The sequence below is a fragment of the Haliotis rufescens genome, unplaced genomic scaffold (assembly GCF_023055435.1).
Source record: "Haliotis rufescens isolate VD_foot unplaced genomic scaffold, xgHalRufe1.0.p SCAF_12, whole genome shotgun sequence".
Lineage (NCBI taxonomy): Eukaryota > Metazoa > Mollusca > Gastropoda > Lepetellida > Haliotidae > Haliotis > Haliotis rufescens.
Window position 1 is genome coordinate 25,208,900 of NW_025963802.1, and position 21,467 is coordinate 25,230,366.

At 41.6% G+C, this 21,467-nt stretch overlaps 1 protein-coding gene across 8 annotated transcripts in view; it reads right to left on the bottom strand.

Moving 5' to 3' along the window:
* LOC124113358 (prominin-1-like) overlaps positions 1-21,467 on the bottom strand; it is a 589,013-nt gene that overhangs the window by 304,983 nt on the left and 262,563 nt on the right. For all 8 annotated transcript variants that reach the window (XM_046473653.2, XM_046473656.2, XM_048393445.1 and 5 more), the window contains one exon: positions 4,587-4,719. In XM_046473653.2, coding sequence (XP_046329609.2) covers positions 4,587-4,719 — 133 coding nt within the window. The remainder of the gene's footprint in view (positions 1-4,586; positions 4,720-21,467) is intronic.

The following is a 21,467-nucleotide window of genomic DNA, read 5'->3' on the forward strand; positions in this document are numbered from 1 at the left end:
TTGCTATATGTTATCATTATAAGGACTTGTGGACAAAAACTGTTAGTTTCTAACCCTGAACATATAAACAGTGTGTTGCTTTTTGGAAAATACTGTTTATTGTTCTTACGGAAGTGCTCTATTCAGTGCTAATAAGCGGTGCTATTTGCTGTTTGATTGGATTAAGGTAAGGTTGGATTAAGATAAGGATATGTATCATTCCACTGGGGATGGGGTGGCGGGAGTCGCATTGATATTGAGTTGCACTTTTGCCTCGGGGTCAGCAGTCGTATTAATTTGGAGATGCAATAATTTCCAGATTTACAGTATGTATAGACCGTTGAGCTCTAGTTTATGACAAAATCCCAAGGCCGTATGCCCAATGACAAAGGGCAGATAAGTAAAAGACAAGTAATTTTTTAAGAGTAATTTTGCCTTATTGCTCTGCAACTGCTTGTCTGATTACTTTCAAACTGTGCATGTGTCTGCTGCTTTATGTGTTTGACAGTTTGTCACGTTGTTTGGCAGCCATATTGAATTAAAGGTTTTCACAGAGTGTTTTTCAAATGTCTTCAAGTACATACTTCTCTTGAATCCACAAAATGAACTGCTTCCAAACTTTCTGAGAATTGTCTCCATACATAACTCATGAAACATTGACATGTGTTTTTGGATATCTTGCTTAGTTGCAGCCATATTTGGATTTGATTTTGATCATTTTTGCAGAAATTTTCCAGCAATATTCCAGCTATATGACCGCAGTCTGTAAATAATCGAGTCTCGTCCAGACAATCAAGTGATTGACATCATGAGCATCGTTCCACACAATTGGGATACGATGACATGCCTCAACCAAGTCAGGGAGCCTGACCACCAGATCCCATTAGTCGCCTATTACAGCAAGCATGGGTTGCTAAAGACCTATTCTACCCCCGAAATGGGTTTAGCACACTGGGACAAACCTGCACACATCAATTACGATATACCGCAAGCAGTGCCTTACTTTTGACAGCAATGGACTGAAATGGGTTAAGAACACACCAATTTCGTCAAAATGGACCAGTTAAATATCAAATGATTAATTACACTATATCATACTCATGTGCAGTGTATTTATAAAGTGGAGTAAAGTAGGCTTGAACTAAATGACTTTGAATTGTAGTATAAGAAATGATGGTGCCCGACATCATTGCTCGCAGCTATATTCATTACTTTTTATTATTCCAGTGTTTTTCAGGTAAAGGACTTGAAGAACCTCTGTCATATGTTGCTTTGGTTGCTGAAGAATCTCTGTTCTTGGTCATATGTGAAAATATCATAGCAATGCAACTAATAGCCCGGGTCCTGGCAAACCCAGAACACTTATCCTTTCAACTATTGAGACAATGACAATGCGACCTCTGCTGTGTATTACCGATCCGCCCTAGTGTCAAAAATATGTTCTTGCTTGCTCTGTTTCTGCGATCTGTTCAGTGTTTCTTGATCTCAAATACACTGTATTTTAAACACCTGTAACTCGACTTTGATTGTTGATTGTCATGTCTAATTGTAGCCACATAGCTTTGAAGACTACGGAGAGACAAAATAAAACATAACTCATGTATAACATCTTTTAACAACCTATTGTTCCTCAGCAGATCATCCAATAACTGTCAGACTTGGCACTTTTTAGTATTTTCATATCCAAATAGATATTGAAATGCATTTGCAACACCTACGTATTTGATTCCCAAACATCCTACACACACCAAACTGTGATCTGACATGGTTTGAAAATGTCGCATCGACAACTCCTATGTTTGATTTCCATATGTCCTACACACACCAAATTGTGATCTGACATGGTTTGAAAATGTCACATCCACAACTCCTATGTTTGATTTCCAAACGTCCTACACACACCAAACAGTGATCTGACATGGTTTGAAAATGTCGCATCCACAACTCCTATGTTTGATTTCCAAACGTCCTACACACACCAAACAGTGATCTGACATGGTTTGAAAATGTCGCATCCACAACTCCTATGTTTGATTTCCAAACGTCCTACACACACCAAACAGTGATCTGACATGGTTTGAAAATGTCGCATCCACAACTCCTATGTTTGATTTCCAAACGTCCTACACACACCAAACAGTGATCTGACATGGTTTGAAAATGTCACATCCACAACTCCTATGTTTGATTTCCAAACGTCCTACACACACCAAATTGTGATCTGACTTGGTTTGAAAATGTCACATCCACAACTCCTATGTTTGATTTCCAAACGTCCTACACACACCAAACTGTGATCTGACATGGTTTGAAAATGTCACATCCACAACTCCTATGTTTGATTTCCAAACGTCCTACACACACCAAACTGTGATCTGACATGGTTTGAAAATGTCACATCCACAACTCCTATGTTTGATTTCCAAACGTCCTACACACACCAAACTGTGATCTGACATGGTTTGAAAATGTCACTTTGTGGTAAGACAAAGAGATTTTACACCGCTTCAATGTCTTCAGAAACTTACTTTTCTACTCTTACTTTCAACTGTTCTTTATAGAAAACATTCACACTTGGTATTACATATCAATAGTGTTTGGTGCACATGTTTTGTTCTTGGGTGCCAGTGAAAACTAAAGCCGCTTGCCTTTCAGTTACACCTTAACATTCATGCTGTAAAGATACTGAAAGAAGCGTCTCAGGTACAAATTAAAGCTGCAAGCAGCAATGGCGGGCTCCAAGTAACACTGTGCCCAAACGTCCATGTTCGAATCCTCAAAGGGTTTCCTTGAACCAAATCCGTCAAATGTAGGCACCACTTGCAGGGTATCGTCGCTAGGAAATTGGCGTGTGCCAGGGGGTCCAGGTCTGTTCTTAAACCATTTCCGACCTCAATCATGTTCGAATCCATAAAAGGTTTGCTTGTGCCAACTCTGTCAAAAGATAGTCACCGTAAATCGCCGCTACGAAATTGGCGTGTTCCAGGGGTGTCCCAAATATAAATCAAATATTACCACCAAGCGGTGTTACTTTTAGCATACAACCAATAACAATAAATGAGATGCATATGGCACACTAACTTCATGTAAACTTGCAATAGTTTCTGTGGAGAACCTTACAAGATATGATCTTTAAAGCAAAATTTCGTTGAACAAAATTATCAAAATCAAAATCCAATATGGCCCTAACTAAAAAAGAATTCCGAAATCGGCTATTAAAGTTTGATGTGTTACATGTATGTATGGAGACAATTATCAGAAAGTTTGAAAGCATTTCATGCAGTGGATTCAAAGTTGTTTGCATTTGAAGACAGGTACCCCCAAAACACTATGAAAACCTTGAATCCAATATGGCTGCCAAACCATGTGACCAATGACCAAAGTCAAAGAACAAAAAATGTCAAGCAGCTCAAGCAGCAGATACATGCAAGGTTTCAAAGTAATCGGATAAGCGGTTGCGGAGCAATAGGGCGAAATACATCTTCAAAAAATACTTGTTTTTCAGTTATCTGCCCTTGGCCTTTAGGCCTACGCCCTAGGGTTTTTGGCGGGCACTAGTACCCAACGGTCTACAAACACCCACAAAATTTGAACAAAATCGAGCCGGTGGTTATTTTGCTAGGGCAGGTACAAAAATCGGCGGAATAATAAATAATAATAATAATAAATAATAATAATAAATCGAACGATTACAACAGGGCTCTACAGCCTTTCGGCTTGGAGCCCTAATAAGTCCCGTTTGCTGTCTTTTTGTCAAAGCTGGAGTTATGGAGCTTGTTGTCTGGAAAGCTTTTTTCAATAGATACTTCTAGATTTAGTAGCATACCCCATGACGTCTGTCTCTTGTTCTCTGGAGAACTACGTGTTCGATTTTCCCGCCATGCTAGAGATTACTGCTTTCAGTTGGGGCTGAGAGACAGTACTGCATAATCCTAGTGGATTATGTCTGTAGGAATGGACTATAGAAATCTAGAGTGTGTGCGCATCATTACAAGATATGGAGTCGGCTACCATTAAAATTGAATGAGTGCAAGGGCTGTTTGAATCTACAGTTGTGGTCATTAATCATAACCGGTACGTTTTTGGATAGTCAGTATGTTAGGCAATATAAAGATATTAACTTTTCCATCACAAACCTACAGGAAATCTGAAAAACATCACGTCACTCAGACAGCAGTCATATGCATAGAACACACTAAGTTGGCTATATGTATCAACATTGTTTGTTGCACATTGTTTTTGTTCTTTGAGTTTCAGTTGTTTGTTATTACTCTCATGCAGTAAAAATACTAAAAGAAGTGTCTCATAAATATACGATTAACCCCTATTTGTATCTTTTCTGTTGATGCTAGAGCCATGAAGACTGTTGTCAGGTGGACATGTGGTATAGGTTTATGGATTTAAACTAGTATGTGATCTTTGTGTGAATTAAGCGAGAAACAGTTTTGTACATACTGCTGGTGGCAGCAGAACATACAATAGAAATATATTTACAATAACACTCGTAACTTCATGGCCAGAGATAATAATTATTATCAATATCATGAAATATTAAGCCCATTATTACTGCCCTTCAGCAACATAAAGTTTTGTAACTGTACACAAACCTTGGTGAAGATGGTAAGCTCAGGATCCGAAAGAGGCTGACACACAAATCGCTCTAATGGTGCTCCTATTGTGAAGGTTAGGGTTGTTAGCAGCATCAACAGCCAGGAAAACATGAAGATTAAGCCAACAGACCTGAGGACAATAGACAAGAAATACTTTGGAATGTGTTCATAACTGTGGCATCTGTTTGTATGTGCTGCAGCAAGTGAAGTCATGAAAGCTACCTTGGACTATCTTTTTCCTGACTGGTTATGTACGATCTGTGCTTTATTTACACATGTAAGATACAAATTAAAGTTCTACTTATCATGCATTACTCCTTACGACAAAGAAGACAGCGCCTCACAATGTTCCTGGGCGAGAAAAAAAAGAGCCGTTTCCATCTCTAGTTCACTTTTGCAGGACCCACTGTCATGCGACAGATCGTGACATCACAACCAATTCACATTCCTGCTTGTTTCCTCCATTTGAATTTGCATTATTTTATTTACCTCCTTGTGTGGTAGTCATTATTGTTTACAATTCTTGGCTTATAAATATTTTCTTATGTGTATTTAAATACCTTTAGTTTTATTAGAGTTTCACATTTGAATTTTCACATTTTAAAATGTAGCTGATTAAAAACTTTGTGTTTATCATCGGTTTGTACTAGTATACTTTAAATAGACTTTTAAGTATGCTTGCGCGATGCACTTATTGTCATGGCAAAAATCTACTAAAGATCCTCAACTATGTTACTTGGACTGAATTCAAGTATGCACTCCAAATCTTATATGCAATTTTTGCTCGCCTCTCTCTCAGCCGAGTTTCTCCATTTATAGACAGGTCACGCACAAAAATATTCTACAGCAGTCCCATCATGTTGCGAGTCACATGACGCTTCCAGCCATCATTCCCCAGTTATCACCACTCAACCTTTGTCGTCTTGTGGAGCGTTTGCGATGGTTCTCATGACTGCTGACGTTCATTTACATTCGCTTACTACGGCTTTTGACTCGATTGTGCTTATTGCACCTGTCTCTATTTTTCAAGTTTCAATGGCCTCCACAGTGACGGTCCCAGCAATGCCTGCACACGCACGGGTTGGTGCCAGCTCAAGCCACAATCCCGTCACATCCTACGGGCATTTCATCACAAGGGCTTGCACCGAGGGCAGCGTCTAGCTTCTAGAGTAAGAGCTACACATCAAAGTAGAAGTCGTTAACCTTCGAGGAGAGCGCATGACCACCATTCTGATTCATCGGAGGTATCAGGCAGCAAGGAGTGGGATTCATCAACAGAATGGAATACTCACCTCAGCCTAGCACATATGCCTGAGTTGATGATAAGAGGTACCATCTGATCACAACCCACGTCTATACCAGCGGATCCTGTGCTTAAGGACATGGTTAGGGCGCTAGATGAAGACTTTTCAAGGCTAACACTTGTGCCGTAGTTCAAAGTGCCAAAATTCAGGAAAGATGATTTCACTGTCAGGTTTTCACTGTAGCAGACCAGGCTCACTCTTTGGATGATTATTTGCAGAGGATGACTGGCTCTGAGACAGAAGTCAGGCATGTACTCAAACCATTATCCGCACTAGCGTCCTCAACCGTCCAATGGAGCAGGATTTATTGGAAATTAACCCACACCGCCTGGACCATTTTCAGACAGTGGTTGATTTTCAACAGCGTAAATCGACCACATGAGAAAACATGTCAGAGTAGCCCCAGCGGAGATCATGGTGAAGTGCAGGCTTGGATACCTAGCGCACTCCAACTGGGATTCTGTGTTCAAATGTCATCTTCTCTGTAAGCAATGGACAGCCAGTGCTTTGTTCAATGACCAAGTCATGGATACACACGCAAATGTCTCCAATAATGCTCAGGATGAGATTGCTCTTGAAGAGTTGGAGCATGTTTCTCATAGTCTATCCCAACGAGCAGGCAGGTCAGGCAACTTAAAATAGGCCTAGACACTCTTCCCGCAAGCACCAAAACCAGGATTCCTTTTGTGGCAGAGGCGAGGTGAGTTGAAATGGGGTTTAAATGTAGCATCCAAGATTATTGCACTTATATAGTGAGGTGCATACACATGAGTGGCTGCTTGTACTAATTCAGACAGTTGCCGATTTGTAGTGCTAGATAAACATTGCGGTAGATCCACCACTGACCACAGCTCCTCCGCCTTGGGATTATCAAAGGAAACAACATCTGCTACTAAAATCCAAAATAGAAATCTTGTTAAAGGTGAGGTGAGGTGAAATGGGGTTTAACGTCGCATCCAAGATTATTGCACTTATATAGCAACGTGCATGCACGTGTATGTGTGTGTGTCTGCTTGTACTAGTCCGGACTGATGCCGATTTATAGTGCTAGCACACTGAGATACCATGCCGCAGTTTAACATGAATACCCCACTCAGACACAGTATACTGACTCCGAGCCGACCAGTCCTTGTTTTAGCCCCTTAATGCAGAGTGCCAGACAGGGTAACAACAAGTACCATCTTTTAACGTCTTTTGGTATGACGCGGCTGGGGATCGAACCCCGGACCTTCCGCTCTCTGGGCGGACGCTCTACCTTTAGACCGCGGAGGCGGTCTCTTGTTAAAGAAAAGAGCTGTAGAGATTGTACACACCCAAGCGTTAACACCAGGCTCTTACTCTCCCATCTTTCTAGTACCCAGAAAGACAAGATGCAGATGATAACTACACTATAACTACATGGTTACACAAGTCACTAATGTTCGCATTTCTTCATGACTATGAACATATTCCTTCTGACTTATATATGTTTGAATAAAGATAAAACTTCAGTCAACTTCAGTGCATACGCATGACTAGATCGGTCATGTTCGTCAGGTTCCAGTTCAATAGGATCCACAACAGTCCTGCCGTTTGGCATTTCAGTAGCCCCATGGCTATTTAAACGAACAATCCAAGCCAATAACTTCCTTTCTACACCCAAGGAACATCTGGTTCAAGTCATACATAGCCGACTGTCTTGAGTCATGAGAACAGGCATTGACCTGAAAAAGTGAAAAAAACTCCAGCAGTCAGCATTTTTCGCTGCTTTTCTTGATAGAATCTCTCAGGCGATGAAGCAAATCAGCATTATAGGCACCGGTAATCGTCTTTTGACTTTCTAAGTAATCAACAAGGATCACACCCTTGGCTTCACTGATATTAGACTTAAATTTATTTGTGCCGGATAAGTGGAATGGTGCCATTCCATGGATTGACTCAGGATCATAGTCGTAGAGCCATGTTTCATCACCTGTTACTAATCTCTTTTGGAATTTAACAAAATCCTCCTCAATTAGCTCTATTTTTTCTCTGGAAATGTCAGTTCTTTTTCCCTTAAGATCAGAATTTATAAACTTTGGCACTCAACGAGCAGATATCTTCTTCATCTGTAAATGTTCATGAATAATAAATTCAATTGATCCATGGTTTAGACATGTGTCTTCCTGAAGTTCAGCAATGGTAATACGTCTAAATAGACAGTAAAAGTTGATTGAATCTTCATTCATGGAAGTAATAAAGGGTTTTGGGCTAAAACCCAAGAGCAATCTAAGTGACTAGTTTCGAGCGGGTATGCTCTCATCAGACTGTTGTATATGGGGTGGGGGGACTCCTTATATACATTTTGTGTTCCAGATGCAGTACCGGGGTAGTCTACCGGCAGGGGTGGACCGGTGGAGCTAATTGCCACCGGTGGATCGTGAGTGGTATAGTCAAGACCGGTGGACCGATGGGTCGGTGTGCCGGTGGACCCGTGGACCGGTGGACCGGTGGTGGCGGCATGAGTACAGATGGGTTATCGATTGTCATGATTTTACGATCGCTTCAATAAATTCTAGTTTCGAAATTTATTATTGTGTTTTATATGTGTTAATATCACAGTGGTCGTAGTCAGCCAAAAATGCATAGGGTTTGTTGAATGTATATTTACTGGGACTGGATGTGGTCCCAATGTAGATTCCGGAGTTACCAATGGTGAATGGACCATAAAACAGAACAAACCTTTTGTATTGTGAACCCAATTATAACTTATTAATGGGACTGTTAGGCCGGATCTTTGGCATATTAGGTCTATTATTAGAGAGAGATGGCTTGGCCATGTCTTCCCTGTTCTGTGGCCTGTAGACAGACCAGAATTCGGTGTCTAAGATGACACTAGGGTCATTTAGGTACTCCCTCCATTTTGTGAATGGTGGGGGGAGTATCAGCGCCGGGCTGTATGGCGATGATTCCAGTGGTGTGTCCCTGTAAGAATCTGGGGATTGTGTCGCGCTTGTGGTCAGGCCGTATGATGGCTTGCCGGTGGTATTATGCGCGCTATATGTTAGTGCGCTCAGCCGTCCTTCTCCCGGTGGGGTTGGGATTTCTGGCCTTGTTAGGCCGTCATTCACGTTCATAGTGGCGGTGATGTCAACGGTAGCTGCTTGGTGGGCAGTGTATGTTCCATGATGGCTGTGGTGATTCTTGAAATCATCCTGTCGTTTGTAGGATTTATGGCATGACACACAAATGAACCTATCTGAGCTGTGGGTGCTCCTTATGTGTCTTTTGAGCCCATCCCGGCGTGAGTAATACTTCGGGCAGTGTGGGCATTGGAGGGGCTCCATAGTTTGTGAGTACCGATTGTGACGTCATAGTGATGAATGTCACTGTTATTAGACCTGTGACGTCACAACTAGTGTGGTAGTTGTGACGTCATGTTCCGATTGGTTTATCAGAAGCGGGTTTGTGAAGAGGGAGGCTGTGTGATCTAATGCTGTCATTCCAGAAGAGAAAACAGAATAGGTGAGTGGGTTGGGGAATTCCAGGATTAGATCTTATCGTTCATGCCTTGCGGGTGGATGGTTTTGAGATCGAATATCCATTTAAGTTCAATGGACCGGCGCCTGGCCGTGCTCTGAGCTGACTCAGGGTCTGTTTTGAGCTGTTGTATGATTTGATAGTGTAGGTCTCTGGTTGAGTGTCCTACGGAGTGTTTGGCGGCGGGTTTGTCCCTTTGGTGGTTTATATCTGCAAAGTGTTCTTTGAGTCTGATACAGAAGTGTCGTTTGGTCTCACCTACATATTGTTTGCCACATTTGGTGCAGTTAAGCAGGTAAATTATGTTTCTGCTTTTGCAAGTGAAATGCGGATGGCATTTATATTTTTTTCCTGTTGTGTGGCTATTGAAGGTGTTGACCGATTTCATATTTGTGCAGATTTTGCAAGCCTGTTTGTGACAGCTATCATCTAAATTGGGCATCGTTCGGCCACTGATTTGTGGTTTGAGTGGCGGATAGGTGATTGCCGCTCTCATGAGGATGTCTCATGGGAGAGTGTGAGTGAGTATGGTTTTACGCCGCTTTTAGCAATATTCCAGCAATATCACGGCGGGGGACACCAGAAATGGGCTTCACACATTGTAGCCATGTCAGGAATCGAACCCGGGTCTTCGGCGTGACGAGCAAACGCTTTAACCACTAGGATACCCGACCGCCCCTCTCATGGGAGAATTAGAAGAAAAACTTCTAAAAAAACCCACTGATAGCCCCAACCTCTACGTCAGGTTCATAGACGATATCTTCCTCATTTGGACTCTGGGCTACACTAGGTTAGAATCTTTCATCAAAGAAATGAACCAATCACATCCCACAATTAAATTCACTGCCGAATTCTCTAGAGAAAAAGTAGCTTTCCTAGACACATGGGTCATATTCAACCAAGAAACCAATCAACTGGATTTTGACCTATATTGCAAACCCACAGATACACACTCTTATCTGCTATACACCTCCTGCCACCCGCGACACATCAAAGTCAAGGGACCATACAGTCAATTCCTCCGACTCAAAAAGATCTGCAGCTCGCAATCACAATATGAGTTCCACAGCAACAATCTAGTAAAGTATTACCTCAATAGAGGCTATCCAAAGAAAATTCTCTAGGACAATGAAACAAAAGCCAACGCCAAAGAGAGAACATCCCTCTTAACACAAAAACAGACACCCTCCAAAGACACTAAACCAGTGATCTTTATCACAGATTACAACCCCACTGCACTCAAGGTTATCTCCAAAATCCTGGCACCTACTCCTAGGATCAGATACGTGCAAAGACACCTTCCGAGTCCCACACATCATGGCATACAGGAAAAAACGCACTCTCAGAGACATCCTCATGAGAGCGGCAATCACCCTGAGTCAGCTCAGAGCACGGCCAGGCGCCGGTCCACTGAACTTAAATGGATATTCGATCTCAAAACCATCCACCCGCAAAGGCATGAACGATAAGATCTAATCCTGGAATTCCCCAACCCACTCACCTATTCATTGATGGAAGGTTAGGGACGTCAAGACCTAGGTTCTCCATCATGGCTTGTTCTCCCAGCCTTAAACATAGCTGCCAAATGTTTAACAGTGGAATAGCTAGGGCACTTATCCCAATACACTTGTTACATGCGGTCATGAATTTCTTGGAGAGTACTCTTCTCTAAGGTAAAAAACTAGATGACTGCTTGGTACTAGTTCTTTTCCATTTCTTTGTCCATTTGGGCTCCTATCACATTCATCTGGCTGCCACTAATATACAAACAGCCTCAACAGTCCAAATGCACTTGCAATGAAATACTCAAACAATGTACTATATTGACTAGTTTACTTTGTTATGGCCCATAGTTGAAAGTATACCAGGATCTGTACGCAGCCATCACTCTACCATCCCAGGGACTCATCTCAACTGGTGGATGATAGAGTTGAACGTCTTTCATCGTTCTTTCATCTAGTGGATGGTATGTGCCTAAATTTCATAGTCCAGCACATCCGAGGATGTTGGAACATCGTGGCCGACACCCTATCCTGGCCAGACAGGATGTGAACAGGATGTCAACGGAGTGAAAACTTAACTCAGAAGTGTTCCAACTTGTGCTTCACAGCTTTGGTCAACCAAACATCAACCTGTTTCTGACTCACCAGAACCAACTACTTATGTATGTCTCCCTGCTCCCGGATCTGCAGGCTTGGGTGGTAGACGCATTCAGCATCCCCTGGGAAGGGCTAAGAGCGTACATTTTTCCGCCTCCTTTACTACTTCCCAGAATGATACAAAAGCTAGCAAGAGTCTTGCTCTGACTTTGGGTGCGCCCTGCCGGCCATCGAAGGGGTGGTTTGTCGACCTCAAAAACCTTGCAGAAGACAATCCACTTACCCCTGCCAGAGTGGTCGAATCTACTCCTCCATCCTCACAGCAAACTACCTCACCCAGCACCAGGCAGATTTAATCTGCAAGCTTGGTTCGTCTCTAAAAGGCATTAAGCGCAAAGGGCTATTCGGCGCAGAGTGCTAAGGTCATTGCATCTGCACATCATCCCTCTATCAGGGGTTATACGATGACAAGTGGTGATCATTTGAAACCTTTTGTAAGGCAAAGAATCAAGATCCCACGACAGCGTCACCTCAATTCTTAGTTGAATACCTCCTATTCTTGCATACAAAAGACACTTGAAAGGAAGCACCAGTACACCGTATTTGTTAGCACTTAATTCAGTGTTCGCCATTCTAGAGAATCAGAAAATGACTAAGGTCCCAGAACTACAGGCCCTACTGTGCTCTTTCAGGCACTGATGATTAGAGGGCCAAAACTCATCCCCCTGTTTGGGATTTAAAAAGTGGTACTTCAAGGGTTGTGCAGGCCCCCTTCGAGCCCTTCAACTCATCCTCATTTTATGACCTCACCAAGAAAACCGTATTTTTCTTTGCTTTAGCCACTGTGGCACGTGTGAACAGGTTACATGCACTTGACATCATCTGTGTCCGTTTCGAGCATAGTATGCAGGGAGCGGTACACCTCAGGTCATGCTGGGATTTCATAGCAAAAAAATCAACTACAAAGCCAACCCGACCAGTCCTTCACTATTCAACCAATCTCTGCAATTGTGGGGGTCGAAGATGAAGGTGAACTTCTTTTATGCCCTGTATACGTACTATGAGCTTTCTTCCACAGGTCCAAAACTAGGAAAGGGTGATTTATTCCTGCGGTCCCATACATCCATGACTGAAGTTAGTCGCAACACCATATCTCTATGGTTACGTGCAGTCATCCTGCAGGCTTACCACATTGCTAACCTTGTTCCACCAAGAGCGCAACAATCCTCATGAGATCAGAGCTGAAAGCTGAACCATGGCTCTACATAGCAATTGTTTATTAGAGCAACTATGGAAGAATGTTTTAGGAGGTCCGAAACGGTTTTTGCCAGCCATTATCTTCACGATGTGGTACTTGCAAGACATTGAAGGCATTCATAGCTTTGGCCCTCTGGTAGTAGTCCAGCAGGTAACAAACCCCCCCCGACGCAAATAATAAACTCTTCCCCACTGGAGCCAGTCCTACCCGTCCTGCAAATTTGAGATTTGGCTTGGTAACACAGTATGTAAAGATTTTAGCTTAAGCTTAAGCGATTGGTTAGAAGTAGACTAGAAATGGAAACAGCACATTTTTCCCATCGCAAGGCGCTGTCTTCTTTGTCATAAGGTAAGCAGTAGATGCATTAAGGAGTAATGCAGGATAAGTATACAAATGTAAAACATATTTAGATTTTACTAAAACTATTGGAAGTAGAAAGATGAAATATGGTGTCCTTGAACAAAAAGATTTCATGCTGCATCCATTCATTCTGATGTCAATCAAAGTGTTTTGACATCACCATGTAAGTTGGTTTTCAGTTCCAGGGTGCCATTGTATAAAACAACCTTAGCGCTATGACTGACGTAAATCTATGTTAAGGTACAAGAGTAACAATCACCTTAGCGCTAAGATCGCTTTGTTCAATGGAAGCCAGGTCCTATTTAAGATATAGATCTACTTCAGTTTTATTTTGGGGGTGGAAGTGTAATGGTATGGGGTGGCATCACAACTCTTGGGAGGAAACAAATCCTCTTCGTTAATGGCAATTTGAATGGTGTTCGCTACCTTGACAAAATCATTCAATATCATGTTCTCTTCTTAGTGCAAATGCAAGGACATAACGTCACATTGCAAAGCCTGAACATCAGACTTTTATTTAGCTGTCATTTACATTTTAAACTGTAAATATATATTTATGTATATATCAAACTGAGATTGACCAATCAGAGAGCTTCTTCTTTATGACGGCAAAAGATGGCACTGATGTATACGCACACATAAACAAATGGGGCCATAACTCCTCTACACTTAGAAGACCTAACTTGGTGGGAGTTTGCTGTGGATAACAAGATATTTTAACATGTTTTGGTCAACAAGGAACCAAACTATTCCAACATAAAACTGATATTGAAACCATAAACGTTTATCACAAATCATAAATGATGAAATCGTATGACCCCAAAATTTGAAATTATAGCAAAAAGGGATGGTCCTATCTTACATGTAAATTAGTCTTACCTGACTGTGTATGTGTAATTTGACCCATGTTCACCATTATTAATGGAGTACTAGCCTTATCAAATGTAATAAATTACTAAAATTTTGAAACCTATTCACTTGACGTCATGGCATGTTTTTAGCGATGTCAGAGAAACAAAACATTGGTATATTGATATATTTATGCCTAATTTTCATTCATAGTATGAAAAATCTTGATTCACAACGCATAATTTCATGCTTTTTCAACACAACATGACTGTTTACCACAGAAATAATGTCTTGAATAGATGTACAATTAGATACAAACTTTTTTTTCAATTGCTCCAGATTTTGGTGTGGTTGAAACAGGAGATGGGAGCAAATTTATACAACGCTACAACGCTACAACGCTACCAATGGGGTCCAAATAATTGGTGGGCGTTATAGACGATGAGCCGTTTAACCGAGGCCGAGGCGGGGGAGCGCGCTCGGCAAATCTCAAATCATCAATATGTGTTTATCTCACGTCACGTCAAAATAGTATATATTTTTATGGACCTACATCTACCTGTAATATCATTCATTTATTAAATCTGTCACATTTCACAATGTCTGAAATACGTATTCCATTTCAATTTATCATTTTTTATCGATAAATTAAAAAATTATTCACTAGGCCTATTTCCCGCGATGTTATTGAAAATAAAATTCTCGGACACACATTTCGACAACGGGTCCGCATCGAACATGTCAAAGAGCAAAATAAAGACGTTTTAAGCAAATCTTTCAATATAATATACAAAGTGATAAATAAAATCAACAAAAATATATCTAATTGTAATCAAACTTACATCTAAGTTATTGTAACAGGACAGGCTTTGGGCACTTTAAGACACCATGACTTTGCGTTGTGTTTCTTTTATTCTGAAGATATTAATGCCGAAAATACTAAAATAAAGTGTCTATGGTCCCTCTGTCTGTCCTTTACAACCCCCGGTTCGTTGGATGTAGGGAGGTGATTCACAACAAAATATAATCAAGTTTCAACAGTTTATTACAGAAAAATAAACAAAACGAAAAATACCACTGTATCAAAATATAAATACGAACTCAACAACAATTACAAATCAATCAATCAATCCTAATCAAAAATCCTACTTATACCCTCAAAATAAAACTCAAAAGCAGCCTAAAACAAACCCCTCACTAACCCACTTTAATCCCTACAACATCCTTAACACAGTCTATGAAAACAAACCACCCTCTCAAACCTCCAAACACAATTGGTCTATGTAGCTACATCACATAGCTGACATTATTTCCTGTTTAAATCCACCCGTCCAACCCAGCTTTCTAACAATTAACCCAGTAATTCTAAAGTTGCCACAGAATTTAGATCTTTATTGCCTAAAATCACTAGGGATTGGGGAAATGTTCAACCTCCAAACACGATCGGTCAATGTAGCTACATCACATAGCTGACATTATTTCCTGCTTAAATCCACCCGTCCAACCCAGCTTTCTAACAATTTACCCAATAATTCTAAAGTTGCCACAGAATTTAGATGTTTATTGCCTAAAATCACTAGGGATTGGGGAATTGTTCGTCCTCCGAACACGGTAATTTGGTGTGGTCTCCCTCACCTGTAATGATCTTCCCGATCATGCAAGACAATGAGAGCATTCGCGCCTATCTCTTATATACTCGCAAGGACACGTAACCCCTGGGTCAACACGTCTAAACGGTGCAGCCACTGGCTAATCCAGTCTGTCACCAACCAATCGGAGCGCTCTTACCATACGACCCACGACTGTAAACACTAAATCGGCATGCAGCCGACAAACGCACGTGCCCGCACGTGGGGCAAGATCTGAAACGTGCTGTCCCAAGCGAACTACATATCGGTAAGGAGCTATTAACCACGTAAATGCTACCATCTATCCTACATAATCAGAGGAAATTTCAATACTTCTACATTCCTCCCCCCTAAGAACAAAGTAACTCTTACTTTGTCTAAAATTTCCGATCATGAAAACAATTACTCCAAAATATTCCCCTTTTTAATAGGTTGACTGACTAACTGAATAAACAAAATCATTTGTGTAATTACAACAATTTAATGCATAGAAATCAAAACACTGAGGGTTTACTCAGAATCGGCATCAATGAACAAATATTTCATGTCGCTGAGGTCTTGTTCCTCCCGACTGCACCGTCGGGAAGGCCACTGGCGTCTTTCTTCTTGAGCTTGAAGCCGCTCCTCTTCGTGGATCTGGGTGTCGTGTCTCGGGGGCCTAGGGGGCAAAACATCCTCAGGGTCCCTATATTCGTGGTTTGGCCTCTCCTCTGAGGTGATGCTGGCCACCGGCCGATGTATCTTTACATGGGCCTTGGCATGAGTTCTCTTTTTGTACAGTTTCCCACATTGATCACATCGGGATAAAGTTACATACTTATTATGGAAACGGGCCCAGTGGTCCAGTAAGCGGCCAAAGCGGGGATAGTGTGCGTTATCACATCCCGTGACAGGGCACTTCATCCCCCCTTTTTCCCAGTCCTGTCTCAACGTCTTCATTTCGAATTCCCTTCTCTCCTTCACGTCTACTTCTATTTCTATCTCCATTTCTTTAACAAACAAAAATAAAAATGCCTATGGTTCTACCCTCAGGGTCTGTGCAGTTAAAAACATAATCAGGCTTCCTAGGGAGAATAACGGTCTCGAGGTTTCACAATTCTTCCCCTTCTAGTCCTAACAGGTGTTGCCGAAGCAGGTGGACTAGATCCCATATTATCTATTGAATCACCTAAAGAATCCACCCCATATTCATTATTTAATTCACTAACAGATTCTGTTTCAGATTCCTTTGCAACACTGGCTGACTCATCAACTTCCAGGGGTTTTAAGTGATCAACATGAACAATGATGCAGGTTGTTTTATTATCTCTCTGTATTTTGTAGGCGAGAGGAGATACTTTCTCCCGAACAAAATAAGGTCCAGTCCAACCCAAGCCAAGCTTCCGCCCAGCTGTTGGGGGATACCACCGCCAGACTTGCGAGCCTACTTCAAATTCCCTATGTTTGAGATTAATGTCATAGTTTCGTTTCTGGGTTTTAGCTGCGTTTCCTAAATGATCATTTGCAAATTCAAAATTTTCCTGCATGACTCTGCGCAACCATTCTACATATGCTACTGGACATAAATCTGGAGTGACATTTGGCGGACTTCCCACCATGACATCCAAAGGAAGTTGAATTTCCCGCCCTAACATAAGTAGATTTGGAGAGCAGTGAGTACTTGAATGAACACTAGCTCGGTAGGCCATTAGAAGGTATGGTAAGTGGTCATCCCAATCTAATGGTTCTTGGTGCGTATAAATAGAAAGCATTTGCCGAAGAGTCCTATTAAAGCGTTCGACAAGACCATCCGACTGAGGATGATATGGTGTAGTACGGGTTTTAGTTATACTCAACAATCTACAAACCTCTGTAAATAAGGTAGATTCAAACTCACGGCCTTGATCCGTGTGGAGTTGTCGAGGACAACCAAATCTACAAAATACCTCAGTCACTAACTTGTCAGCAACGGTAATAGCTTTGTGATTTGGAACAGCAAAAGCCTCTTTCCATTTAGTGTAGTAATCACCCAAGACTATGATGTATTCATTTCCATTCCTAGTTATCGGAAAAGGACCCAAAATATCCACTGCCATACACTCCATGGGAGCACGAATTTTAAATTGTTTCAGTGAGGACTTTCCCTTTCCTTGACCTGGTTTGCAACGTGCACAATACTGGCATAATTTACACCAGCGACGAATTGAATCGGACATGCCTGGCCAATAGAATCTACGTTTGATTGACTGCTGAGTTTTATCTCTGCCAAAATGTCCTGCTGTACGTTTAGTATGTAAATGACTGAAAACTTCTTCCCTGATAGCTTCTGGTGCAATAAGTTGCAAAAGCTCTCCACCTACATGCAAAGAACTTTTCCTATGCAGTAATTGATTTTGAAGTGTGAGTGAATCCCACTGACCCCAAAGACACTTGGCGTCAGAGTTCAGATCAACTATGTCAGTTTTTAATGGTTTGTCAGCTGATGCCTTTAATCTATTCAGAATAGGACCGATACTAGGATCGTCTTGCTGCATTTTGAGTAACTCGTCTTTAGTCCAAACGGGTAGCCAATTAGATGTGTTTTCAGAATTGCCTATATTCCTACTTGTAGGTATTGCAATAGGATTGATCGTCTGGGTTTCCCGATCATGCCTCCCAACTTGTACCTCCCAATTCAAAACAGACTGATCAGATCCGGCTGAATCAGAGAACACAGCAGAGGATTCTTCCCTGCAGTCAATACAAGTTGTGTTTTTACATTTTCGAGTTGGTTTCCTTGACAACGCATCTGCATTTTTATGCTTTGTACCAGACCTATACTGAATATCCATATTGTAAGTCTCAATGACACTTAACCAACGTGCTAGCATTCCCTCTGGATCTTTGAAATTTTTAAGCCAGATGAGTGGCGCATGATCAGTTCTAAGCAAGAACCTACGTCCGTATAGGAAATGTCTAAATTGCTTTAAGAAAGTGACAACGGCCAGAAGTTCACGCTTAGTGGTACAATAGTTTTGTTGAGCTTGATTCAGAGTTTTACTAGCATATGCAAGTACCCTTTCTTGTCCATCAATTTGAACCTGTGACAACACAGCTCCAATGCCATAAGCACTGGCATCGGTATCTAACACGAACTGACCTTCATCTTGGGGGAAAGCCAGTATGGGAGCAGTAACCAAGTTTTGTTTCAGCTTTTGAAAAGCATGTTCACAATCCTCATCCCACTTAAATCGATCATGTTTCCGGATCAACCTTGTGAGTGGCGCAGCAATGTTTGCAAAGTCCTGGACGAAATGACGATAGTAACCAACTAACCCTAAGAAACTACGAACCTCAGACCTATTTACAGGTCTTGGCCATGATTCAATGGCTTTTGTTTTCTCAGTGTTACATTGGATACCATCCTTGGATACGACATGCCCCAAGAAAGCTACTTCTTTTTGAAAAAGCACACATTTTTGTGGTTTTAATTTCAATTTGGCTAATTTCAATTGTGTAAACACCAGTCTAAGATTTTCTAATGCTCCGGCAAAATCTGACCCAAAGACAATAATGTCATCTAAATAGCACAAACATCTTTTCCACTTGAGTGTACCGAGTACTCTGTCCATTAGTCTTTCGAACGTAGCCGGGGCATTTGTAAGTCCAAATGGCATCACGTTAAAGTGAAAAAGCCCAAAATGAGTGGTGAAAGCTGTTTTTGATTTGTCCTTTTTATCCATTTCTACCTGCCAGTATCCACTAGCAAGGTCCAAAGTACTGAACCATTGAGCCCCACTAAGATTCTCAAGTGTATCATCAATCCGAGGCAGCGGATAAGCATCTCGTAAATTTACGGAATTCAGCTTTCTAAAATCAATACAGAAACGAATACTGCCATCCTTTTAAGTAACCAGACACACAGTAGCTGACCAGGGACTGTCACTTGGTTCTACAATACCCTGTTTTAACATTTTGTCAACCTCTTCCTCCACTACAACTTTGCTAGCACTTGGTAACCTACGAGCTGGTAACTTTATTGGATGGGCCTCCCCAGTGTCTATCTTATGGGTCACCAAGTCAGTCTGACCAATGCACCCATCTATGTCAGCAAAGACCTCATGGAACTCACCAACTAACTTTGCCACAGACTGTTTTTGTTCCGTTGAGAGATCAGCTGAACTAGCCTCAACTAAGGTTTGCAAGTGCTCAGGAAGATTGTTTTCAGTATAGGTTCCCTTACTAACAGGTAAGTCTTCCACTATCTGATCTACAGCATTCACTGTGCCCATAACTGATAATGGTTCCAAGTTCACCCCTTTTCCACTAAAATTCAGTACCGATATCACCAACTGCTCTCTGTCTGACCGAACCAAACTCCTTGCGACAAAAAGACCCTTATTCCGCCAGTACTTATTAGGTTCAATTACACCGACATGTTCTAACTGATTTGTATCAGCTTTACAAACTATCATTTTCTCGGAATGGGCTGGGATTTTGGTTCTTTCTGTCACTCTAACTCGCGAACAGTTGTAAGTCTTCAGTTTGTGCAGTTTAATCTTGCCTTTGCAGGTTTTCAATTCCTGCTTAACAATTTTGATTTCTCCCCTATATTTCTCCAAAAAGTCCATGCCCAGGATTCCAGATAACTTGTCAAGGTCAGCAACCACAAAATTCTGTTCAAAACTTGAACTTCCCGAGCTAAACTGAACCATAAACTGCCCCTTGACATCTATATCCTTTCCATTAGCTGTAGTAAGGTTGATGTTAGTTTGGACGAGTAACGAGTCCCCGAACCCCAACCTTCTAAAGTCAGCATGAGAAAGTAGAGAAATAGGTGAACCTGTATCAATCAAAGTACTACAATAGCCTTTGTTCAAAAGGATATCCATATACAGGCAATTAGGATCGCCCTGCACATTCCGAAGACCAATAGGTACTTTTTTCTGATCAACTGAAGAAACTTCTGTTGTAATACTAATATTTGGTAGGAGTGGAACTTGCTCCACTTGGCTCACAACCTCTAACTCAGCACATGGCCTCTCTATCGACTGACAAGTGGCTGAAGCAACGGCCTCTACTTCAGCCTCTATATGTTTTCCGATCTACCTTCGGTCTGCTCTGTTAGTGCTAAGTTCTTAGTTAATTTCGCCAGCAGTTTTGGACAATAGTCCCTAAAGTGGCCTTTCTCCTGACAATAAAAACAACCTTTTTGTTTGAGCCTAGACTGACCATTCGAACCCTCCAGAGTTTTAAACTTCTCTTCTATCAGTTTCAAAATGTCACCTAGTCCTACCTCACTGTTCCTTTTTTCCCTATGTTCTTGATCAGGTGAGCTTTGAACAACACTAACTTTCCCTTCTACAGGTTTTCTAGCCCTATTGCCTTCCATTGCTTCGTATTCTAGTGCGGAAGAAATGGCCTCATCCAGAGTGTGTGGATGGCTAAAAGTCACTTTCTTTTTCATTTCAAATGAGGTTAGCCCATTGACAAATTGGTCTATGATCTGCATCTCTAGAGCCATGTATGGCACTTCCGGATAAGCCAAAAGGGCTAGCCTACGCAACTGATAACCATAATCAGTGACTGATTCATCTTTTTCTTGCCTCCTGTTTCGAAACTCACATCGATAGGCAACACTCCTTTCCCTGGGATTAAACCTTTGTTGAAGGACATTTCTGATGGCATTATAATCACCCAACTGCCCAAAGGTTAAACTGCTTAGCATCTTTTGAGCTGCCCCCCGTAAACTCATTGAGAGCTGTTGAGCCTTCTCCTGCTCATTCCAACCATTCCAGTTGGCGACCTGCTCAAAATGCACCATGTAATCCTGCCAGTCACTAGTTTTACCATCGAAAGTGTCAGGTTGTTTTTCCCTTCTAGTCATTTTAAAATTTCTGCTGGGTATTCTTTCATTGCCATCA